This window comes from Diabrotica virgifera, chromosome 1 (assembly GCF_917563875.1).
Source record: "Diabrotica virgifera virgifera chromosome 1, PGI_DIABVI_V3a".
Classification (NCBI taxonomy): domain Eukaryota; kingdom Metazoa; phylum Arthropoda; class Insecta; order Coleoptera; family Chrysomelidae; genus Diabrotica; species Diabrotica virgifera.
Genome location: NC_065443.1, coordinates 20,218,853 through 20,243,292, shown reverse-complemented (window position 1 = coordinate 20,243,292; position 24,440 = coordinate 20,218,853). Strand labels below are relative to the sequence as shown.

Below are 24,440 nucleotides of genomic sequence, written 5' to 3'. Positions count from 1 at the left end.
TGGAGTTGTAGAGCGAAGAAAGAAGAATATATAATAAATTTATAAACAAACCATAGAGCCCATTTGGATGTATGGCATAGAACTATGGGGGTGTGCAGTTAAAAATAATATTAATATAATACAAATATTTCAAAACAAGATCCTGACGTGCATTGTAGATGCATTGTTGATCTTTCATAATGACTACTTTCACAGAAATCAGAACAGTCAAAGGAGATAGGTATCAGGAGGTACGCAATAAAGCAGCAACTCCACTTCCACCATAAGGAAGAGGCACTGCAGATCCTTGATAATACAATGCTCAGAAGAAATAAATAGTTCGAATTGGTGCTTTAAGTGACTGATAGAATGAATTAAGTTAGCTGGTATCTTCCCTAGGACATAGATAACAAGGACTATATTATAGTCCTTGTTTCAGTATGTTCCCTTAAAGTAAAATCTTTTAACATCAACCTCAAGTCGTTTTAATTTGAATTTTGAGTACATTTATTAACCTATATAATCTAAAGGTTATTACACGTATTACTGACTATGTTTTCACTGACGATAATCTGACAGAACCGAAAACGTTCTGAAATTTTTATCCATTTTGGATAATTTCAATTTTCTTTTTTTTTTTCGTTTATTGAAGTTTTTTACTTTTCTTTGAATGCATATTAAACACGTTAAATATCGTCAAAACGATAAACTTCATCTCAGCAATAACGAGAATATATTCAGATCCTGGTAGAAACATCCCTCTCATAACTTGTAAAATACCATAAATCCGTACCCGTCAAAGTCGTTGAATCGAGAGAAATCCCTGAAGCTCATGGCGAATGGGTTCCAATGGATTTTCAATTTAGTGATGAGCTGATTTTGATATCCTGTTACAATTCAGGGCATCAGCTCAAGAAATATCGAGAGGCGCACGAGAGCCAGAGATAGGTTAACGGCCGTTGTCGTCCAGAATAAATGATGTATTCATATTTCTACATTATAGAACATTAATTCGAAAAAACTCAAGTAATTAAAGAAGAATTTGGATACTTTTGGAAAATTTTATTTTTTTAACCCTTATATTTTGTTTAACTTAAAGAAGAATTTAAGTCAAAGCTTTCAACTTAATAAAATATTTAAAATAAGATTAGATTGAAAACTTATTGGAACATTTTCCTGGTAACACGTCCACGGCTTCTAACAATTGCAAGCCAGATGGATGCTGAAGCAAAGAAGACACTAGGGAATTCTATAATTTTAGTGTTGCCCAAAATCGGTCTTGGTCTTGCAGTCTTGGTCTTGTTCTTGCGTTTTAGCAAGACCAAGACCAAGACCAAGACCGCCTTATTTTAGCAAGACCAAGACCAAGACTGACCGTGCAAGACTTGAGCAAGAACAAGACTAAGCCTGCGAGACTCTTGCGTCTTGCAGTTTGAGTGTCGTTTTATGGAATAATACAGGGTGTAACAAAAATACAGGTCATAAATTTAATCACATATTCTGGGACTAAAAATAGTTCGATTGAACCTAACTTACCTCAGTACAAATGTGCACATAAAAAAAGTTACAGCCCTTTGTAGTTACAAAATGAAAATCGATTTTTTCCAATATATCGAAAACTATTGGAGATTTTTTATTGAAAATGAACATGTGGCATTCTTAGGGCAGCAGTATCTTAAGAAAAAATTATAGTGAAATTTAGACACCCGATAAAAATTTCATCGGGTGTTCTTTTAAACCCCCCAAACTTTTGTGTACGTTTCAATTTTCAATTTGATTATAATTGTAGTACCATTAGTTAAACACAATGCTTTAAAAATTTTTTTGTCTCTTGGTACTTTTTCGAAAAGTCAGTATTTGTCGAGATATTTTGCATATTATTTGTCAAGTCCACCACATATTTGTATATGGCCACATATATGTTATGTTCATCTGGATATGGCTAAGTACGATTATGGAGACTTGATAATAATAGGAAAATTTATTTATGATTTACATTTTTAGGTATATTTTGAACCATATTAAAAAAGAAGTCACATCTAAATAAAAGTGCCTTATCGAAAAAATACAAAGAAGCAAAAAAGTTTTAAAAACACTGTGTTTAACTAATGGTATCGCAGTAATAGTTTAATTGGAACGTACACAACCATTTGGGAGGTTTAAAGGAACAAAACCCCCATAAAATCTCTACGTAAACATATTAGAAAAGAAGCCGCAACTCGATAAAAACTGCCTTGTCGAAAAAATACTATGAACCAAAAAAGTTTTAAAAATATTGAATTTAACTAATAGTATCACAGTAATAATTTAATTGGAACGTACACAAAAGTTTGGATAGGTTTAAGGGAATAAAACCCCCATAACATTTTTATGGGGTGCACAAATTTCACTGTAAATGCCACATGTCCATTTTCAATAAAAAATCTAATAGTTTTCGATATATTAGAAAAAATCGATTTTCATTTTGTAACTTCAAAGGGCTGTAACTTTTTTTATATGCATATTTGTACTAAGGTAAGTTAGGTTCATTAGAACTATTTTTGGTCCTAGAATAGGTGATTTAATTTATGATCTGTATTTTTGTTACACCCTGTATATTATGTTCGGGTATATGCTTAGAGACTATGAGATACAAAAAAATATGTAACAAAAATTTGGAAAATTGGATTTATTCCCATTATGAACAATACGATGAACATACATACATACCGAATTAAAAATATGAACACTTATTTATTGGATACGTACTCAGAGGTCATAATAAAATATTATACAATGTAAAAATAAAATATTTCATTCTTTCCTAATATCAGACGACGCCTTCGCTCCGAAATTAATTACAATTGAGCAATTGTCTTTTGAGAATAGCAACCTTTCATAAAATAATCTTCTTGTGTTGTGTGTACAATAATATCGCATTGAAACTTTTAAAGAAGTATGTCGCCTATAAGGTGATAAAAATATAATACGAATACCATATCCAATATCCACTGTTACAGTTACGGACAACCACTCAATTGTTTTTCCTTATCCATATCGTAAAGACTAAACGTCTACTTATAAACTGTTTGCAAGGTGTGCAATTAGATATTAGATCAATCGGCCAAACAAAATTTTTTGCTGAAAAAGCACTAGATAAGATAATGCCTGGCTACCCTGTATAGTCCATTCGCGCACGGTAAAATGTTACAAAACCTTCAAATTTCAAAAAAAGAGATATTTGTTATTATATTATAAAAAGAGATATTGGCCGATGTGTGATTTTGCCATTGTTTTTTTATTGTTAATGAAGAACTTATGAGAGGATGGTTGATCGGGCTGCATTAAAAACTAAAAAACAATGTTTTTTAAAATGAAATAAACAAATTGCTTATCGACAACTGATAAATAAAGTTTAAACTTCAGTTTAGGCACTTCGAGATTTCGAAAATGATATTTTTTACTTGTGTTTTTGAGCCATGAAAATCGTCATTTTTCAATTTTTTTCAGTTTTAAATTGTTTATTACTCGGAAACGAATAACTTTAGACAAAAACTACAAAAGACCTTTTTTGTTCCATATGATTCAAAGAACCTAAAATAAGTCAGCCAGGGCTGAAACAATTGATTTTTATAATTTGTTTAATTTTTTTTTAAATAAATATAGAAATAACTCAGAAATTACGGCATTTCGGTACTTATAGGAAATATTACATGAAAATTAATTAGTAGTTATTATGGTTCAAAATGCAAAAATATACAGGGTGTTCTATTCGAAATACGAAAGTTCATTATATTTTCAAAAAAACACAAGATCTGGCAACAATCTGTAATTACCACTATAATATCGGCGGCATTAGGAGACCATTAAGAAACATACTGACTCCCGTGGGACATGGTAGATAGCCCAGTTAGTTAGAGTATAGGCAGGGATAGTTTAGTTAGATCGTGGGTTAAAACCCACCTAATGTGAGTTGTCTATTAATAAATAGCAATATGCTAGTGGGTAACTGCGAGACTTGCAAGACTCTTGCTGCAAGACCAAGACCAAGACCAAGACTGGGAGTGCAATACCAAGACCAAGACCAAGACCAGGTGCACTGGTGCAAGACCAAGACCAAGACTGTCCAAGTCTCGTCTTGGTCTTGCATTTGGGCAACACTATATAATTTGCAATTCACAACCCCGTCTGTCCAGCGGGTAAATTCCAACGGCAAATGGACATATATAATAGAAAATAAAAATGTATATCTACCATTTTTATTCAGTTGCGATGCGGAACCAAAACTGTCTTAATTTTTACTTAGTTCAGAGAGCGCAACCAGCACTCTTATCGACGATATCTTATTAGAGGCTCATCAGAGAATGCATAGGTTGCTAATTCTAAACCAAGTTTAAATTACCCAGTCTACTTGTCCCCTGATTGCAACTAACGTGATGGTAGTAGGTGCCTAGCGGCATCTGCTAGCTAGGAGCGGAATTTTTTATACATATTTTAGACTCGAAAATATAATTTGTTGAATTGTCATTATAAGTTTTTAGACCTGGATCCCACGTAAAAAAAAGTTGATTAATTTAAAGCTGAAAATTTGTTAATAGCTTAACGATGTCTAGTCGGACAAACTTTGATGTACGAGAACACTGGAACATGGGAAGTTTTAATTGTGGAACAGTTTAAAAATTTGGTACGTCAGATTACGAAAACGTCCCATGTATTTTATCGGACAGAATATCCAAATGATTTGTTATCTTAAACTCTCATGCAAAAAATGAGATTGCTATTACTAACCAACATGATTTCTGTCATTTGACATGTTCTTCGTGTTCTACTCACTAAAATGCCCAGTAGGTGATAAACACCAGTCTGATTTTTTGCATGAGAGTTTAATGAAATGGTAACAAATCAATTGGAAGTTCTGTTAGATAAAGTAGACAACTTTTTGTAGTCTGACGTTCCAAATTTGTTACCTGTTCCACAATTAAAACTTCCCCTGTTCCAGCGTTCCCATACATCAAAGTTTGTCCGAGTAGACACCGTTTAGCTATTAACAAATTTTCTTTACTCGTACTTAAATTTCGTACTTATAAATTTCTCGTACTAATTTATCTCTTAAGCTTTTATGAAATGTCATTATTAAATAGGGTAGAACAAATAGCGGCTTTGTACATCTGTAAAAACTTAAAAAACCATCAACTTTATCAACTTTTACATAATTTTTATCCAAAAGAACATAAGTTCCGTAATGGTAATATGACCATCAGCGAATAGCGTTTTAAATATGAGATAATTAATTGCTTTACGCGCATTCAAAAGCCTTCTTTGATAAGGAGGCACACACACGAGCAGGCAGCGAAAGTGATAGTATTAATCTTAACCTTGCTTGGGGCCTATGAGTTATAACTTTACAAAAGAACTTGTAGAGGTGGGAGACAACACATCCTTTTGGAACACTTGAAATTTCAACACTATTTTGCTCCCAATTGTCATTTGTTTCTTTCGTATGTTTTCTATAAGTAGGTACCTACTTTTTTCAGATCCCTTCTGATAGCTTTAGAGGGTTATGTTATCAGCAAATACAAGAATGAGAAAACTATAAAAACTATAGAAGAAAACAGAAGTATGAAAGCATTGAGAAGAAAAAGAGAAAATGGCAAAAACGAAATCATCAAACTTCAAGACAAAAATGGACATATACTCTCAGTGGACAGTTTCTATGAAACATTACCTAAAAGTCAAGTTATTCCAAAGCTCATCGAACATCCTATACAAAAATATAGAATGTGGGATCGGAAGATAAAGCAGATATATCAAGGGAGTACATTCAACATGCTCTTAAATATATAAAAAATAATAGAGCTCCTCTGTAAGATGTTGCAGTCATTGAGACAATTAAACTAGTTGCTTCACTTTTGATGCCACGAACCCAAACACTTTTTAATCTATGTCTGCATAATACAAATATTACAAATAAATGGAAGAATTCGGTACAATCCTCCTTCATAAAAAAGGAGATAAATTAGATCTTGGAAACTGTAGGCCCGTTAGCTTACAATGCCCGATTTCACCAACAATACTTAAACAGTTGCCTTATTAAGTATTTCTTATCGATAGGAACTTCTTAAGTCAATACTTACGAACAATCGCATTTCACAACTAAAATAACTGCTTATCTAGGAAATGCTTTCCTAGGTATTACCTAGGGTACGTTTGAACTATTTTTGATAAATAAAAAGAAGAATAAGATGCCATTTCCTTACTTTTTCGATTATTTGTCATTATTGTTTGTTTGCCAATTTGGTTTTATTCAGTTTTGTACTGTTATAGTTATTTTATTTAGTATGTAGTTAGTTATTTGTGCATTAAGTATGTATAATAAATATAGACTTGTATGTTATCTGTATAATATGTACAATGTACAGTGAAATGGAGGAAATAGTGGAATAGAATAGTGGAATAGAAATAATGGAATAGAAATGGAGTTGTAAATTTAACATATGACGAAAAATTGAAGTTAGTTGAATTGTCATTAATAAAATAATTTTAAAATAAATAATATGTTGAAAATTGCTTTTTATTATTAATTTTTTAATGACAAACTTTTAGTTATATCATGAATGGATTTTTGAAACACAACACTAGTTTGTTAGGTAGTAGGTAGACTCCATAATTTTGTCAACAGACCTGTAAAAAACTCCAAAGGATTTTCTATATTTTCCAACACATATTATATTAATAATACATATAAAAGGAAATACAAAATTACAAATAATACACCTAATATTACAGAATAATAGAAAAATTAAGGTAAGAAGCAAATTATTGACAAACGTCACAAGTACATTAGTCAAAATTTTAAAAATATAACCTGACTGTCAACGATAAGTAATACCTAAAGTTTAGGGAGATCGAAATCCGTATCCTAACGTAAGGCAATGCTTAAGCGGTTTAGGCAATTCTTATCGTATGGTGAAATCCGTTTTAGAGGTAGGAAGTACCTAAACCCACTTAGGTAATTCTTAAATATTTAGGTATCGTTGGTGAAATCGGGCATATAAGCCACCTATATAAGCTTTTTACTCGAGTACTGGCAAAGAGATTGGAAGTAAAACTCGATTTCTATCAGAAGAACAAACAGAATTTTGATCAGGCCACGGAACAAAATGACCATCTGAAGTGTCTTAATACTATTCGATAAAGTGTATTGAATATAAAAAACCACTTGTTCTTACTTTTGTTGACTTCCACAAAGCATTTGACACACGGAAAACAGTCGCTATCTTAAAAGCACTGTCAGAATGTAGAATTGATCGCAGGTTTACGAATAGTATGTGAAATATAGGTATACGAAAATGTAACAATGTAAACCTTCATTGCATCGCTGAGAAGAAAAAAATTGGCAGAAGGTTTCGACAGGGATATACTTTGTCCCCAAAACTATTTCTAACAATCTTGGAGTGGGGCTCAAAGGCATTAAGATCGATGGAAAGATACTAAAAAATCTCCGATATAATTATAATCACATTGTTCTTAAAAAAGACGACTTAAGCCAAGCGTCCACAGACCCGCATCGTACGCATCGTACGCAACGGATTTTAGTTTGCCTTACAATGATTGCCGATAATGCGATCCGTACGATGCGGATCAGTGGACGCGGTTACATAAGTTTCTGTACAAGGCAAACTAAAATCCGTTGCGTACCATGTGTCCGATGCGTACGATGCGGGTCTGTGGACGCGGTTACATAAGTTTCTGTACAAGGCAAACTAAAATCCGTTGCGTACGATGCGGGTCTGTGGGCGCTTGCCTTTAGGAGAGGCCAGACTTATGCTGCAACTACAGCAAGTAAGACAGAAAGTAGGTTTAAAGATAAACTATAGAAAAACGAAAATATGACCAATATAGTCCGAAATGCTTCAACATTGTAAAACACAAAAGTTGAAGTATGTTGCTTTGGTTAAGACATACCTTTAGAAACGAAAAAGTTCGTAGATGAACCAGAGTGGAAGATCTTAATCGAACTTATTACAAGGCAAAAATGGAAATGGACGGGACATGCTACGAGAATGACAGACGTCAGGTGGATAAAAAATTTCTTGGGTGGAGACCAAGCGAAACTAAGGATGAATCTTTTTGTGTCTCTTAGTTGCAATATCTCTGATGAGCCTTTTTTCAAATGATTCCCATTTATCAGTAGAATCTTTATTTGTTTTGAGCAATTTTTTGCGTAACTTTTCATTAGTTCTTAACTCAGTTCTTTCTTTTATTATTATTCCATGCTATAAAAGAAGGTAACTCATTTGTTGTGTGCTGCGATGACCAATGTTATGCATTTTTAAAATATATTTCCTGTCGTTTCTTTATAATTTGCTCCAAAAAACGACCAGTGTCTAACTTAAATGTTCCTTTTAGCTGCTATCTAAAGAACAGCGTCCGGTGAAAAGACAATAGGGAACTTGTATAAAAATTATATTCCAAAAATATTACTGATAAACGTTATTTAATGCTGTTAAAAGAACCCCAGTTTACAAAAAAACTCATATTTTATTATTTTGAAATAAATATAAGCAATTAAAAACGGCAGAATTTAAATTATTCTTTCAACGGGCGGCATCGGTTGTGACGTCAGACAGTTTGTTGGTCGTCCCTATAAACGGGCGAAAGCGATAAGTATTGCAACGCTGCAACGGTACATTATGTGATAAAATTATAAGGAATCATAAAATCGGAAGGAATTAAAAAGAATTAGTATTAAAAACAAGGTTCTTTGTAATACTATAGTAAATACCTATTATATAGTATATTGCATTAATATAATATATTATATTAGGTATTAAAAATTGCATTCTATTATTATTGCATTGTGTAGCAAAGAAGTGAAAATAAAATAAGCAGTTATTAAATTGATATGTAGATGAAAATAGAGTTTGATTTTCATACTCACATTAAAATGATCCTCACATGTCTTCTGTGAAATATCTTTCTCATTTTTTTTTGCATGCCTTTTACCATTTTAAACGACGTTTTTGATCTTGAGTTAAACGAATAAATAGTATTCAGGGCGTTTTATAAGTGGTATTGGAACACATGGAAACGATAAAATATTTGTAATATTGTTTCTATGTTGCTTCCATGTCCATATTTAGCCATACGGCTCACACTCCCTCTAAGGAGAAAAATTGATTCATCCCAGATACCCTACGGTATCAAAAGGATTGTCGAGCCCTAGGACACTTGGTATGCAGGTGTATCTCCCAAAAATTTTCGTACACATCTGGCCGTTGCGAGTAGTACAGCTTTCTGCATAGTCTTGTAAAGATGTTCATTTAGACCCAGCCTTTTTATACTTTCGAGGAGGTTCTTCGGAATGACTCCAGTAGTAGACATAATAATAGGTATCGTTTGGGTACTTTGCATTCTCCATTGCCTTCGTATTTGAATTTCCAGATCTCTGTACTTGGCGATCTTTTCAGTAAATTTACTACGTAAATTATTGTTGTTAGGTATCGCCACATCAATTAGTGTTGTTTGTCTTGTTAATTTATTTACTAGTACGAGATCTAGTCTATTATGTGCCACTGTTTGGTCTGTGAGCACAGTGCGGCACCATGTCCATTACCCTGTGGGAGTTTTTTGTCAGTTCTTCTATCAGACGCGGCCGCCTGCGAATGGGGGATGCTTTCTGGGTATTCGTAGCGCCAATACCCAGAGAGTAGCAGGGATACTTGCCGTGGAACAAAAACTGACACCTGGCAGTAGGTATAAAATGCACACCCATGAGAATGGAGAATTATAATTTATGTTTAGGATCGCTGCCTGGGGATCGCCAGGGCACGTCTGGAGCCGGCGCTGGACGTGACAGCATGCGGGACGTCGGTGGCAGGGTGCTGAGGAGGCGGGCCCCTGTCATACAATCAGCCATGTCCATTATTATTATCAATATTATTAAAGCACAGATAAAAAGAAGTTATACACGAAAAAAATCTAAACTTCAAAACACAATGTTTTTAAATCAACGAACTGTCAATTTTAAATGCAAACAATCTTCCAGTGTTGCCAGTTCGTTGTTCTCTTATCCTGAAACGAGCAGCGTGACGTCACCTAGCGTGCTGCGCTTTTCGTGTTGGATAGCTGGCGATCACAACTTTATATGTTCATTGTAAATTAAATATTGCGATTTGAGGGTTGATATTTGGTATGTGTTGTTTCTATATGTAGACAAATATAATAAATAAATAAAAAAATTGTCAAGTTTCCTATTTGATGAAGCCAGTACCAGTAAGATTGTCGTTTCATTTAATAACAGTTCCAATTTGACGGTACATCCCACCTTTCGTTCTTTTGCAAGTTCCACGTCTGTTATGATAGAATTTAATTTACCTGTTTGAAAGCGGCTGGTGCATCACGCCTATGCCGATTGCTGAAGCAGTAACGCTAGAAGGTGTACAATCCGTATGCCGCCTTATAATTTAAGGTAATCGTTGTCTTCGGAGGGTATTTTGATGATATAATGACGGCAAAACATTTTCTCACACCTCAGGTAGGTTGTCGTGCCAACTTATTTTCTTATTCTGGCTGACTAATTACGCTATAGACCAGGAAATCTTTGCTCGGCCAAGACGAACATAAATCTTGTATTACACTGAACATAATAAAGTTGTTCAACTTTTCTGCAGTGATTAGATTACGAGACTATATTCATATTGTGCCTACTTTATTTTTATATTGCTAAATATAGACATAAAGATTGGTTTGACGAAGAGTGTCAGGCGATAGCAAAGAAAAAGAAGATAGGAAGATCAGACAACAAATATTAACAGATAATAGGAGTGTAAAAAACAAGAATATTATAGAATAATTCGGAAGAAACTGAAAAATCTGTGTAGAAAGAAAAAGAGATAAAATAGTGAGTTAAAATTGAAACAAATTAAAGAGAGTTCAAAATCAGAGGTGAGGTTGGTTACCAAAGCCACTGTAGTTGCTTTGGTCCATTAATCACGTGAGGCTCGAAAGAGGGAGCTTTATAGAGGAGTCCATAAAAACATCACGAAATGCTACAATACACGTGATATAGGTGATCTTAAACCTCACCATGTATCACCAAGGGGGAGGGGAGGGGTAAAAAAAATTCCAAAAAAAAAAACATCACGTGATTAATGGACGACTCCTTATAAGAAAGGCAAAGACGGAAATTTAATTATCGATCCAGTAGAAATAATGGCGAATCCAGTGAAATAGTTTTAGTGGAAAGTGTACAGAGAACTTGACAGTTGACGATTTGAGAGACTAGTTTGGCAATCTTGGTGAAGTTACTGATGTTTTTACATCGAAACCATTTCGAGCTTTTAGTTTTGTAACATTTTTGGACCCTGAAGTTTCTTTGTCACTCTTTTGTGAAGATCGGTGCATGCCTCGAATTCTGTTTTGAAATTTGATACCCGATGTGGCAAATATTGTGGTTATAGAAGCAATGGTTTACCGAATCGAAGGGCCGACTTGGCCATGACGGTTCTGGAATGTTCAATAAAAGATAATATAATGGCTCAGGTCCCAATCAGGCAATCAGGAGAAATCAAGGGGATACTCGTGGCATTATTTATATGCCAAACTTACAAGCTTTATGAATATCAGGAAAACGTCAGCAAAGTAGTAACCAAGGCAAGTGTAATCCAATGGGTATGAGTTTAAATGCTGAATGACACACTGGCTATGAATCCTGAGATTGTTGCTACAGCTTTGAATCAAGCTGGATGGGGTTTGATTGGAAACCTACAAATCAGCCTGATCCGAACTTCAATCAAGGTTTTAGTAATGAACCTAACGCGGGTAATCAAAACAACCAGAATGGTTGCAAAAGTGTTGGAAACAACCGAAGTTTTTTTAAATTTGATGAACCAAGGAGGTGGGAATCAAAATATTCCAGATGGAAGTTAATGGAACAAACAGTCACAGCAAAACCGAGAAAAGGAATTTTTAAAATATGAATAATACCGCTGTTTATCGCCAACACTGTTTAAAATCTATATAAATGATTTCTTGAATAAGTGGCGGAAATCATGTTCTGGAATGGGGATACACAGCTAAACGACGATTCAACACTATACACACTGCATTTTGCTGACGATCAGGTGGTGATTGCCCAGGATTAAGATGATCTAATATTTATGACAAACCGGCTGATTCGAGAATACAAAAATGGGGCCTATACGTTAATATAGAGAAAAACAAATATATGTGTATAGGAGAACAGAAAAATGAGTTATGGTTTGTTCAACAGTAAATGGTTTGAATTCAATTAGTGCGGTCGTAAATATTATTAAATTTATCTGACCTGGCCCATTGTTAAGACCCACCCGGAGCGAAAAGCCACCTAGGTAGACAGAGTTGGTCTTTTGCAATTAACACTGACTAGACGGTACTCCCATAATAAAGCCTAAAATAAATTTTACCTGAAACCGGGCCTTTTATACTATTATCGGTTAATCCGGGCTGTTTATAGTGGTAACTAATTGAACCATTTACTGTTTAACATAGGTACCATACAACTAGAGGATGATATGGTTATCGAGAAAAACTCTGATTATGTGTACCTTGGAACGAGAATCCAACAAAGTTGAAGGACAGAATTCGAAATACAGGAAAGAATTATGAAAGGAAAGAAAGTAATAGGAGCTTTGAACTCACTACTTTGTTCAAAAACCATGTCAAAAACCATGATGCCAAAGCATCTTAAAAAGCGTGGTACTGTATGGATGTGAAACCTGGCAACTGAATAAGCGAACAGAACACAAGTTGCTCGCACTGGAAATGGACTTCTGGCGAAGATCGGCCTGCACCTCCAGAGTTTCACATATAACGAATGAACGAGTACGAGATATTATGAATAGGAAAATAAAAATAATAAGTCGAAGAAGTCCAATAAAAATAACTTTGTTGGTATGGCCATGTACAAAGAACGGAGGAACATCGACTCCCAAAACTAATAATGGAATGGTAACCCCCGGAAAGAAGGAAAAGGGGCAGACCGAAAACTACCTGGGTAAGTGGAACCCAGAAAGCAATGTCTGGAACGCCGCTGGAAAATAGGAACCGGTTATATATAAATAACTTGTCTCGGTGTTTAGAGCCTTAAGTCACTTCTGCGTAGAAGATCTGTATAGTTGAAATAATTTTATTAAGTTAGATAAATATGCATTATACAGGGTGAGTCATGAGAAACTGTACATACTCCTACCTCGTATAGAGGCTCCTATGGGGAATAAGAAATGACCATTAAAAAGTGTCTGCTCCCATTGTTTAATAATATACAGGGCGAGTTTCGCATTTTGACAGTTTGTATTCGTCATAATTTTTGAACGGTCAGATCGATGTGTCTCTTTTTTTGGCCAATCGTTACACTATTACCACCTAATCAACTAATTTATTCAAACTAGAAAAAAATCAGGTCCGGCTTTAAAAAAATTAGTTTGTTTGGGTCTTAGAAAAAATTTCACCCTGTATACGATTTTTGAAAACTCTAATATGAATTTTACAAATTAGACAAAGAGGCAATTAAAATGGCATATTTATTTTTTTCCACACACGATTACTTAATTTTTTTATAAAAAAATCAAATTTCACTATGAATTAAAAGTTTGGTAAAGTGAACCATGTATTTAAAAAAAATAACTTTTATTACAAAAATTAATTTTTTTTGCACAAATAAGTAATTTATGTTACCATCCAATCAACTGATTTATTCAAACTAGAGAAAAATCAGGTCCGGATTTAAAAAATTAGTTCGTTTTGGTCTTAGAAAAAATTTCACCCTGTATACGCTTTTTGAAAACTTTAATATTAATTTTACAAATAAGACAAATAGGCAATTAAAATGGCATATTAATTTTTTTCCCCACACGATTACTTAATTTTTTATTAAAAAATCAAATTTGTCAAAATCGGAATTTTAACCTAAAAATGAAAAAAAAAAAATCATGGTTTAACTCGCTACAACTCTGTTCCATTTTAATATTTTTTTTTCTGAAATTTTTACAGCACATACCTCTTACCATTGTGAAGACTATGAAAATTGTTGTAGACTTTCAGTCTTCTTCTTGTAAAAGTTGCAAACTTGTAAATCGCAAAAATTAGGTGGAAAAATTTAAAATTTATCAATTTGATCACGTCTATGTTAAACTATAGAGTCTAAAAGAAGTGTTATGGGAAGTTTTAGATGTAGACGTGTTATAGAAAAAAAAATGGTAAAACTTTAAATTTTAAGAAAAATGTTGTTTTTGTAAATTAATTTTTGTAAAAAAAGTTAATTTTTTTAAATCTATGCAAAAACTTTGCCAAACTTTTTATGCATAGTCAAATGTGATTTTTTTAATAAAAAAATAAGTAATCGTGTGGGGAAAAAATAAATATGCCATTTTAATTGCCTATTTGTCTTATTTGTAAAATTCATATTAGAGTTTTCAAAAAACGTATACAAGGTGAATTTTTTCCTAAGACCCAAACAAACTAATTTTTTAAATCCGGGCCAGATTTTTTTCTAGTTTGAATAAATCAGTTGATTGGGTGATAACATAAATTAAATATTTGTTCAAAAAAATTCATTTTTGTAATAAAAGTTATTTTTATTTTAATCTATGGTTCACTTTACCAAACTTTTAATTATTCATAGTCAAATTTGATTTTTTTTTTATAAAAAATTAAATAATCGTGTAGGGAAAAAAATGAATATGCCATTTTAATTGCCTATTTGTCTAATTTGTAAAAATCATATTAGAGTTTTCAAAAAGCCTATACAGGGTAAAATTTTTTCTAAGACCAAAACGAACTTATTTTTTAAATCCGGGCCTGATTTTTTTCTTGTTTGAATAAATCAGTTGATTGGTGGTAACATAAATTAAATATTTGTTCAAAAAAATTAATTTTGGTAATAAAAGTTAATTTTGTTAAATCTATGGTTCACTTTACCAAACTTTTAATTCATAATCAAATTTGATTTTTTTATAAAAAATTAAGCAATCGTGTGCGGAAAAAAATTAATATGTTATTTTAATTGCCTATTTGTCTAATTTGTAAAATTCATATTAGAGTTTTCAAAAAGCTTATACAGGGTGAAATTTTTTCTAAGACCAAAACGAACTAATTTTTTTAAAGCCGGACCTGATTTTTTCTAGTTTGAATAAATCAGTTGATTAGGTGGCAATAGTGTAACGATTGACCAAAATAAGAGAAACATCGATCTGACCGTTCAAAAATTATGACGAATAAATATTTCTGTCAAAATGCGAAACTCGCCCTGTATATTAATAAACAATGGGAGCAGACACTTTTTAATGGTCATCTGTTATTCCCCATAGGGGCCTCTATACGAGGTAGCAGTATGTACAGTTCCTCATGACTCACCCTGTATGTACCTATATTATTTTAAAGAAAAACTGACAAATGTTCTGAAAATCAAAGCTGATGGTCTCAATTCTAATTGCTTTCTAATACTACTAAAAATTAGTGAGTGATATTAGGAGAAAATAATCCTACTCTAACAAGTATTGGAAAGAACTGGGACAGTTTTAAATAGTAGCCAAGTAACGTAATATTATCGCCCTGTATATTCCGTGCAAGTACCTTGTGTTTTTGGTCAAAACATTTGGTGCTATAAGAACTCCCAAAAAGCAAAAAACACAATTTCCTAATGACGGTCCCTAATTCGTTTCACACCGCAGCGGTCTCGTGTAATTATAAGGTGTTAGATAAACACAAATTTGGTTCAACCCATAACACGTCTTTCTTCATGATCAATAGTAGGGCGGCACATTGTAATTCTCAAAAGGACTCTCATCTACCGAATTGGGTCTATTACAAGGAATTGAATGAAGCGAGAGAGGATAGAGATGGAATATACGGAAGTTCATACAAGCTATATGTTCCCGTCAATGTAATAACAACTGTTTTCTATAAAAATTCTTGTATTGATGTGTTTAGGGTTTTTCTATTTTTGTCCATTTGTTTTTATGACTCACCGACTGTTAGGCCGATGCCACATTATGCGTTTTGACCGGATGCGGTGAAAACGCATCCGTTTCCAACGCAACCGGACCGACCTGTCACACTATGCGTTTAGTCTGGTGCAGTTTGTAAGCGCGTACCGATGACTCAAAACGCATCCGTTTCCAACGCAACCGGACCGATCTGTCACACTATGCGTTTTCACCGGATGCGGCGGAAACGCATCCGGTCAAAACGCATAATGTGGCATCGACCTTACAGATATTGGTCTGAATCCTTTAACGTCATCTTTTACTTCGTCTTAGTTATAGCTAAATCTCCTGTGGTCCCTTGACTTCCCTTAAAGGATTATTCCAGCGTTGTATATGCAGTTCCATGTAATTATTCCCAGTACCTGTAGGTCTACTTCAGCATAATCTAAGAATCGTTTATTTTGTCTTTCTGTTGTTTTTGGCACACATGTTTTAAAACTTCGATTTTTGCAACCTTAATCTGGAGATAAAATTAAGGTTCCTACGATGTTATATATCTTCTCAATATTATACTACGGAATGAATCCTGGACACTCACTGAAGCGATAGAGAAAAAACTTGAGATGTGGCTATATGGGCGAATCCTAAGGACATAACGGACGGACAAGATAACCAACGAGACCGTACTACGAAGAATGAGAAACGACACTTATTACGAAGAATGGGGAAAGAAAGGGAGGTGATGTATACCATTAAAAGAAGAAAGTTAGAGTATCTCGGACACATAATGAGAATCGGCACTAAATACAGATTACTGAAGGTAATCTTTCAAGGCAAAGTATTCGGAAAAGCATGGAATTGGCAGAAAAATAATATTATGGTTAAAGAACCTAAGGAAATGGTTCTCCACAACAACAACTAATCTATTTAAAGCATCAATTAATAAATAATAATTATTGACAGATGATCGCCAATATTCTAAACGAATAGGCACCAAAAGAAGAAGAAGAACCTACGATAATACGCTTTGTTGACAACCAGAGGGCATTAGATTATGTAAGCTGGATACATCTCTGGTCCATTTTAAAAGGGATGGTACACCGATACACCTAGTGACACTTATCAAAAATCTGTAGCCGTCTAATAGTCCAAAAATTCTAAAGCCAATTGCATAAAAAAGGGTTAGACAAGGATGCGCTTTGTCGCCTGACTTGTTCAATATTTATGGTGAACATGTTATGAGGATGGCTTTAACAGGATAGTATAATGGAGTAACGCCGGCTGGTAGAAAAATCTCTATTTTAAGATTTGCTGATGACAGTACACTCTTAACAGCAAATTAACATGAAACAGACCAATTCAATACTATTCAGCTGAATAACCACTTACAGGAATACCAGATAGTAGGTACCAACTACCTCAAATCTAGTATAACTTTAAGTTTAAAATTATAAAGACAGATATATTTCCCAAGAAATTGATGCCTTTGAGATATGGCCTTGGAGATGAATACTGCGCATACCTTGAACAGCTCGTCGGACAAACGTGTTTCTGTTCTTAACTAACTAGACAATAAAAAAGGCTGCCCACAACATGTCTACAGCGAGTTCTACAGTTCTTTGGTCTCGTGGTTTGTAGGGATGACGATAATTATTTAGAGATCAATTGGTTCAAAAAGTTTTCCGAGGAGAAGACCACCGTTTGAGAAGATCTCCAACCAGACGGTCTCCAACTTTAGAATTCAGCGGGTCACTCACTCTACGAAATTCTTATACCAGCTGAAGATAGAGACTAGTGGACACATTTTTTAAGAGTATTGGAGAAAATCCCGATCATCATTAATTGGGAGACGACAAGGGGGAGAGAGAGATATGGTGAGACTATTATTTCAAAAGTTTTCGGTAAATTCCCATCTTTTTGATTAAGTCCAACACTTTAAGCCACACGTTATTATAGATGTAAAATTAGATAAGGCTTTATAAATATTATTTTTTCTACTTATTGAGACATTCTAGTTGTTTTGATTGCGAAACTAACAAAGAGGATAATTCTCCTGATTTCGTTGTCCATGTCATTTTTTTTGTATTGATGGGAAAAGCAACATATTCTTATTACCTACTGCCATATATTTTGTGTTATTATTAGAAGTGTTTTTTCTGTTATTTATAATTTAAAAAATTTAATATTATACACAACAGTCATATTATACATTTCATACAACCATTATTTTTTACTATCTATATATCTTCTCATCAAGATACTGCTGCTGCATTGATGAGAGCAGTAACGTATTTTCTCTAACTTGGCTGATATAATCCAGCAGGTACTAAACCTGCTTTAACTCATCCTTTTTGTACTGTAATTGGTTCGGTCAACTTTTATCCTAAAGATAGTCTGACATAATATAGTCCGAACCTGGTCGTCCAAACAACTACAATCAATCCAACTACCTGGATACTTTTCCAACTACCTGGATACCTTTATTTTCTATTTTTTACTTATTTTAGCAAAGTTGTAGGTATGTAGTAGTTTATAGTTATAGCCAAGTAACCGTTTGTTCCATCTCTAAGAAGAAATCTGGAGGGCATAGTGATCGGGCGTTGCAGCATCAACCAAAAACAATCAATAATATTGAGACGCGAGAGGAAAGTTGCGCGCTGAGGTGATAATGAGATCATATGCTCCGCCTTCCACCACAAATTCAGTGGCGCTTTATGTAACAATTTTCGATCTCTGGATGGAGAAAACACCCAACAACTACAAAGTAGGTTTCAAGAACGATATAGGAGCAATGTTTGAAAGACGAAGCTTTTATTACTTACGAAAAGAAAATGTAGATAGTAGAAAAAACTTGCATTGGAATTGCAATCTTGCATGGGATCTTAAAAAAACTCCGAAAACTGTATAATACAAAGGGCTTTTCAAATATTGAGATCTATATATTGATAAGGCATGGTTTCTACAACGTTTGATAAAACATTAAACAAACATTTATTGAAAAATCCTTTATAAAAGGTATATATTTGTTAAAAATCCCTCAAAGGACCAAGTCTATATCACAGAACATTTTCGATCTATATAGATCATCAGTGCTGGTAAAAACTTTTTAATTGTTAACAAAATATATTGGAGTTACATTATTATTAAAAAATCCAAGTTAGGGATAGAAATCCGTATGTATATATGGGGTTTGTTATCTTATGGCTCCCCACAAGTCACATTTACTTGTTTGAAGTGTAGCCTACCCACCATCTGTAATGTAAAGACATACTAGGTACACTGCAAACATGCAGGTTTTTTAACCATGATATTCTCCTTCTCCCAATTCCTCGCTTTCTGAATACTTTGCCTTAAAGGATAATTTTCAGTTATCTGTATTTAGTGCAGTTTCTCATTATGTGTCCGAGATATTCTAACTTTCTTGTCATAAAACAATGTATGACAAGCTGTAGAAAATCAATCAAAATTCAAAACGACGCTTGCTTAAGAATTCTTTCACCAATTATTACAAATAATAATTATTTTACTTAAACTATTACTGCTACTAATAACCAATAAAAAATTTTATAAACGCACATACCTAAGTACACATTTGACGAAAAATTTACTGTACATTATTTGAAGTCTATTTTGAATATAGTTTTTAACCTTAATATTGATATGATTTGTTCTCAAAATTTTAATGTTTCTCTATTTGTTTCAGAGAGCCCATGGATAGTCTCTTCATGGACCAGCACTTTTTGAGATCCTCCCTTCGCCTCTACTCAGGTGACTCCATGGACTCCGAAAACAACAACGCGAGCTCATTTTTCTCCGCGGCGATGGTTGAAAAAGCCCGTGCGCAGCTGCAGATGTGGGGCCGCGCAGGATCTGCATATAACTCCAGTGAGCTCCACGCGTTCCTGCTTAACAGCGCTCACATGCCAAACCAACAAATGTTCTTCGGACAACGGCAGTCCATACCTCTAGGAATCCCAACTCACCTTTGGAACCAGGGAGGAAGTACATCTTGGCAAAGTCCTATTCACGGTGGGCTACCAGCAGGTCTACTCGGGCCTCCTTCCCAACACAGACCTCAAATAACTCCCCCACCTGCCTCCACTCCAAGTTCCTCGGGATCTCCGTCTCCCACTTCCATTAGTACTTCCACTGATCTGAAGCTACCTAAGGCTGTTTTCCCTACCGCTTTCCACCATCGGTTCAGTCCGTACTCTTCGTTATCGAGACCCATGGCGCCTTCGGTAAGTCCTCCTTCTAGATCTAGTAATTGATTTTAGCAATAAGATTAGTAATGGAATCATGAAAATTGTTTATAAAAACAAAATGGTTAATAGATTTTTTATACTTTTATGAAATTAAGCCATACATTTCTCTTAATAAGAATAGGTGGTGCGACACATATTCTAAAACCTAAACCAAAATTTAAAAACTTTGTATGTAAACTTTTAAAAAAGTAAGGCTCCTACGAAATTATATCTTGTCAATGTTATACTACGGAGTTGAATCCTGGACATTCACTGAAGCGATGGAGAAAAAACTTAAAGCCTTCGAGATGTGGCTATCCCGGCGAATCCTAAGGATATCATGGACGGACAAGATATCCAACGAGACCGCACTACGAAGAATGGGGAAAGAAAGAAAGGTGATGTATAGAATTAAAAGGAGAAAAATAGAATATCTCAGACACATAATGAGAAACGGGACTAAATACAGATTACTGAAGGTAATTCTTACAAGGCAAAGTATTCGGAAAGCGAGGAATTGAAAGAACCTGAGAAAATGGTTCTCCACAACAATTAATCTATTTAAAGCATCAATTAATAAAATAATTATAGCCAGAATGGTCGCCAATATTCGAAACGAATAGACACCAAAAGAAGAAGAATGCAAACTTTTGTTTCATTCCAAATACTTAATCTATTAGTTTATTGTCGATTTTAAAAGCTTGTCTTTTGCTTACTTTATCCGAGACTATGTTTTTCTTTATTCTACTCTACAAACTGTCTATTTCTATTTGATCTTGGTATAGCTAGGCCTCTTTTATAAAAATGACATCGAACCCTTTTATAGATACCAATAGGTGCCAATCCCATCAGATTCAACTGACTATGTATTTAGGTACATACAGTTCCCTGATAGCAGACCTACTACGGCTTTGACTGTTTTCCTCTCTTTACTTATTAGTTTTGAACTATTTCTCCTGTCTTTGTCCTGGTGAATTCCTTCACCTTTGCAGATATTTGTTTCCCCTGTTTCGCTGGAACGAGTTGCTACTGGATTTTTCTCCAGTGTTCTTGTCTTCCCTTCCTTTGTATCGGAAAGTTACTTTCCTCACACCGAAAAAGGGCGACATTTGGAATTTTTAGAGCTCTTCTCGAGATTCAGAATCCATTGAGAAGGTCCATAAAATCCTTTTGTCTGAAGGTTTTCTACCCCAGATTGGCCATAGATGTGCCTCAGCCCATGGTTACTTATTATTAGTATATTAAAGTTCCTTTTGGACTCAAAACTTTACCTATCTGCATCCGGTACGAAGGTAATGCATAAATGCGTCTTGGGTTTATCTTCTCCCTCCAAAGCCCTGAGAGATTTACTCTCCCAAGGCCTGAGTTGGCCCTTTGGTCTTGAGTTTTTCTCTTTTTTAGTTTATTGGTCCTACGGGTACCTAGAGAAAGAACCAGACTCAGACCCTGCAGAACCCCGCTTGCGAGGGTAAGGTCTAAATACCATGATGTATAAATTTACCTCTATTTTTTTTTGGTAGCAATAAAATATTCTGTATTTTGTAAGATGTGTGGCTTATAATTATTTGTTTCGTTCTACTAAGTCGTTATAGTTCTTTATCTCTTGATCTTTGTTTGTTTTTAGGTCTCCTATATGTTTTTTGATCATATTTGTGATAGTATAGAGTATAGGGTTTGATAGATTTTTTTTCTAAATATAAAAATCTTAAACCTTAACTGAGGTGTCTGTAAGTCGCCATTCGAGAGAAAGTACTAAATAGTTTAATGTTTTTATAAAATTTAAAGGTCACATTTTGTATACAATATTCTGGCTTGCTACAAATCTGGTTATCTGACAAAATTATATAAGATTTAAATTGATGTAGGTACTTCTCATTGTTACTACCATTTTTGTATAGATATAATACAATAGGAAAATTGGCTTATGAAAAATCTATTGACTAATATTTTAACTAGAAATGGCAAATAGGTAACCAAAGAGTCATGTACGACGTTAAAGATGTATTATAAACCATTGTAAATAATTACTTTTTAAGATTTATGTAACTTAATTAACGAGGCGCAGTGTTAAAGGGTGTTTCAAAAGATAAGTATTTAGCTAACGATTGCAACGTGGGTTTCCCATCTTTGAACCATCAATATTAGGCCTGGATCCCGCGTACCAAAAAAAGGTTATTAATAGTAAGCTGAAAATTTGTTAATATGTAGCTTATCGGTGTCTAGTCGAACAAACTTTGATGTACGGGATCACTGGAACAGGGGAAGTTTTAATTGTTTTAATAGGTTTCGAAAGTCAGACTACAAAAACGTCCCCATATATTTTGTTGGACAGAACTTCCAATTGATTTGTCATCAGTTGGAAAACTTTCATTAAACTCGCATGCAAAAATCAGACTGTTATTTATCACCAACATAATTCCTGTCAGTTGACATGTTCTATGTGTCGGACTTTTTAAAATGCCCAACCTGAACCTGTCGAACGAACATTTTTTCATATACTTATTTATATAAAGTTTGCTATTGAATAAACTTAAAAACAACCTGCTAGTTTTCACAATCATAAACTTGTCAGGATGACAAGTTTCACAATTAAATTCACATTCCACAATTATTGTTCCCCTTTTCCAGTGTTCCCATACATCAAAGTTTGTCCGACTAGATACCGCTAAACTATTAACAAATTTTCAGCTTGGTATTAAAAAACTTTTTTTTTGGTACGCGGGATCCAGGCCTATATGTTGTAGTATCTGATCTGCAGGTATTAAAGATATTCTAATTCAGTAATCATTCGAAGATAATTATGATACATACTAAGAAAACACTTTACACAGAGACGCAATAGCAAGAAAGAAAACAACTGTCAATAGGTTCTTTGTTCTGGAAAGTTATTGCATACTCTCAACCAGTAGTAGTCTCACTTGTAAATATATGATTTTTTCTACAAATTTTAAATGATGGGTTTTAAAAGATGGTTATTGTGCATTTTTTGATATACACTTAAGAATTTTATATTAATCATTGGCGCACATGCGAGTAATATTCTGAATTATTTTAGCAAAAAAAACGGTACGCTACTGAGATATTTCAAATTAAAAATTATTTTTGAATTCCTTGTGTAATTTGTGACAAAAACATTTTATGCCTATTTTTTATAAGGTGCACCGTTTTTATGCAAAAATATAAAATATCTCTACAATAATATTACACCAGAACAATAACAGAAAGGAACACTAATAAGAATTTCACTAGGCACAACACAAAGCTACAACAAATGTTCATAGTCACCCCCCTCATACGTGATATATGATAGTATTCAACTCTTCGCCTCATTGACTGTCATATTCGTGCATACTCCTGGTATTTCTTATAGGCGTGGATCACGCTAGCAACAAGATTAATAGTAAGTTGATGACTGATGACAAACTTTGATGTACGGGAACACTGGAACAGGGGAAGTTTTAATTGTGGAACAGGTTAAAAATTTGAATGTATTCCCATGTCCCATGTATTTTGTCGGACAGAACATCCAATTGATTTGTTACCCTTTCATTAAACTCTCATGCAAAAATCAGACTGCTATTACTAACCAACATGATTTCTGTCATTTGACATGTTCTTCTTTTTGCACTTATTAAAATGCTCAGTTGGTAATAAACACCAGTCTGATTTTTGCATGAGAGTTTAATGAAATGGTAACAAATCAATTGGAAGTTCTGTCTGGCCAAATAGATGGAACGTAAAATTTAGAGAATTTAAATCCGGTGATCGAGCTGGCCACTGTAGGTACTATACCTCCCCTATTTAACGATTTGGATATACTGTAGGAAAAAAGGTAAACTGTGCCTGTTAGTCATTGTGGGAAATAATATGGAACAGATTAATAAATAATTATCAATTACCTAAATCCACACATTTACTGAAAACTGATGCTGAAAATGAGTTTCAAAGATATCATATATCATGTGGATTTTTCTCAGTTCATAAGTGATTACACAAAGAGTACCTTATACAAAAGTGGCCTCGTCGGTAAGCAAACCGCCTTTTAAAAAATTAGGAACTTGACCGATTTGATCAAGAATCCACTAGCAAAAAAATAGGCATGAAAAAAGTCTTTAGGTATATTTTATAAAGAATATGATTCGAAAGAGTTTTGCTGCAGGGGTTAAAGGTCTAAAGGTGAAAGGAAATTTTCACCTCCAAGATCATCGTGCCTAAACTCTATCGACTTATGAGGTGCTACTCGAAATACTTTCTGCTTGAAACTATCGTTCAA

At 34.0% G+C, this 24,440-nt stretch overlaps 1 protein-coding gene across 1 annotated transcript in view; it reads left to right on the top strand.

The window, feature by feature from the left end:
- LOC114324608 (T-box transcription factor TBX20-like) overlaps window positions 1–23,565 on the top strand; it is a 247,831-nt gene extending 224,266 nt beyond the window's left edge. The window contains exon 5 of the mRNA XM_028272475.2: window positions 19,627–23,565. Within this exon, the coding sequence (XP_028128276.2) occupies window positions 19,627–20,194 (568 nt within the window). The 3' untranslated portion in view covers window positions 20,195–23,565. The remainder of the gene's footprint in view (window positions 1–19,626) is intronic.
- Window positions 23,566–24,440: the final 875 nt, after the last annotated feature.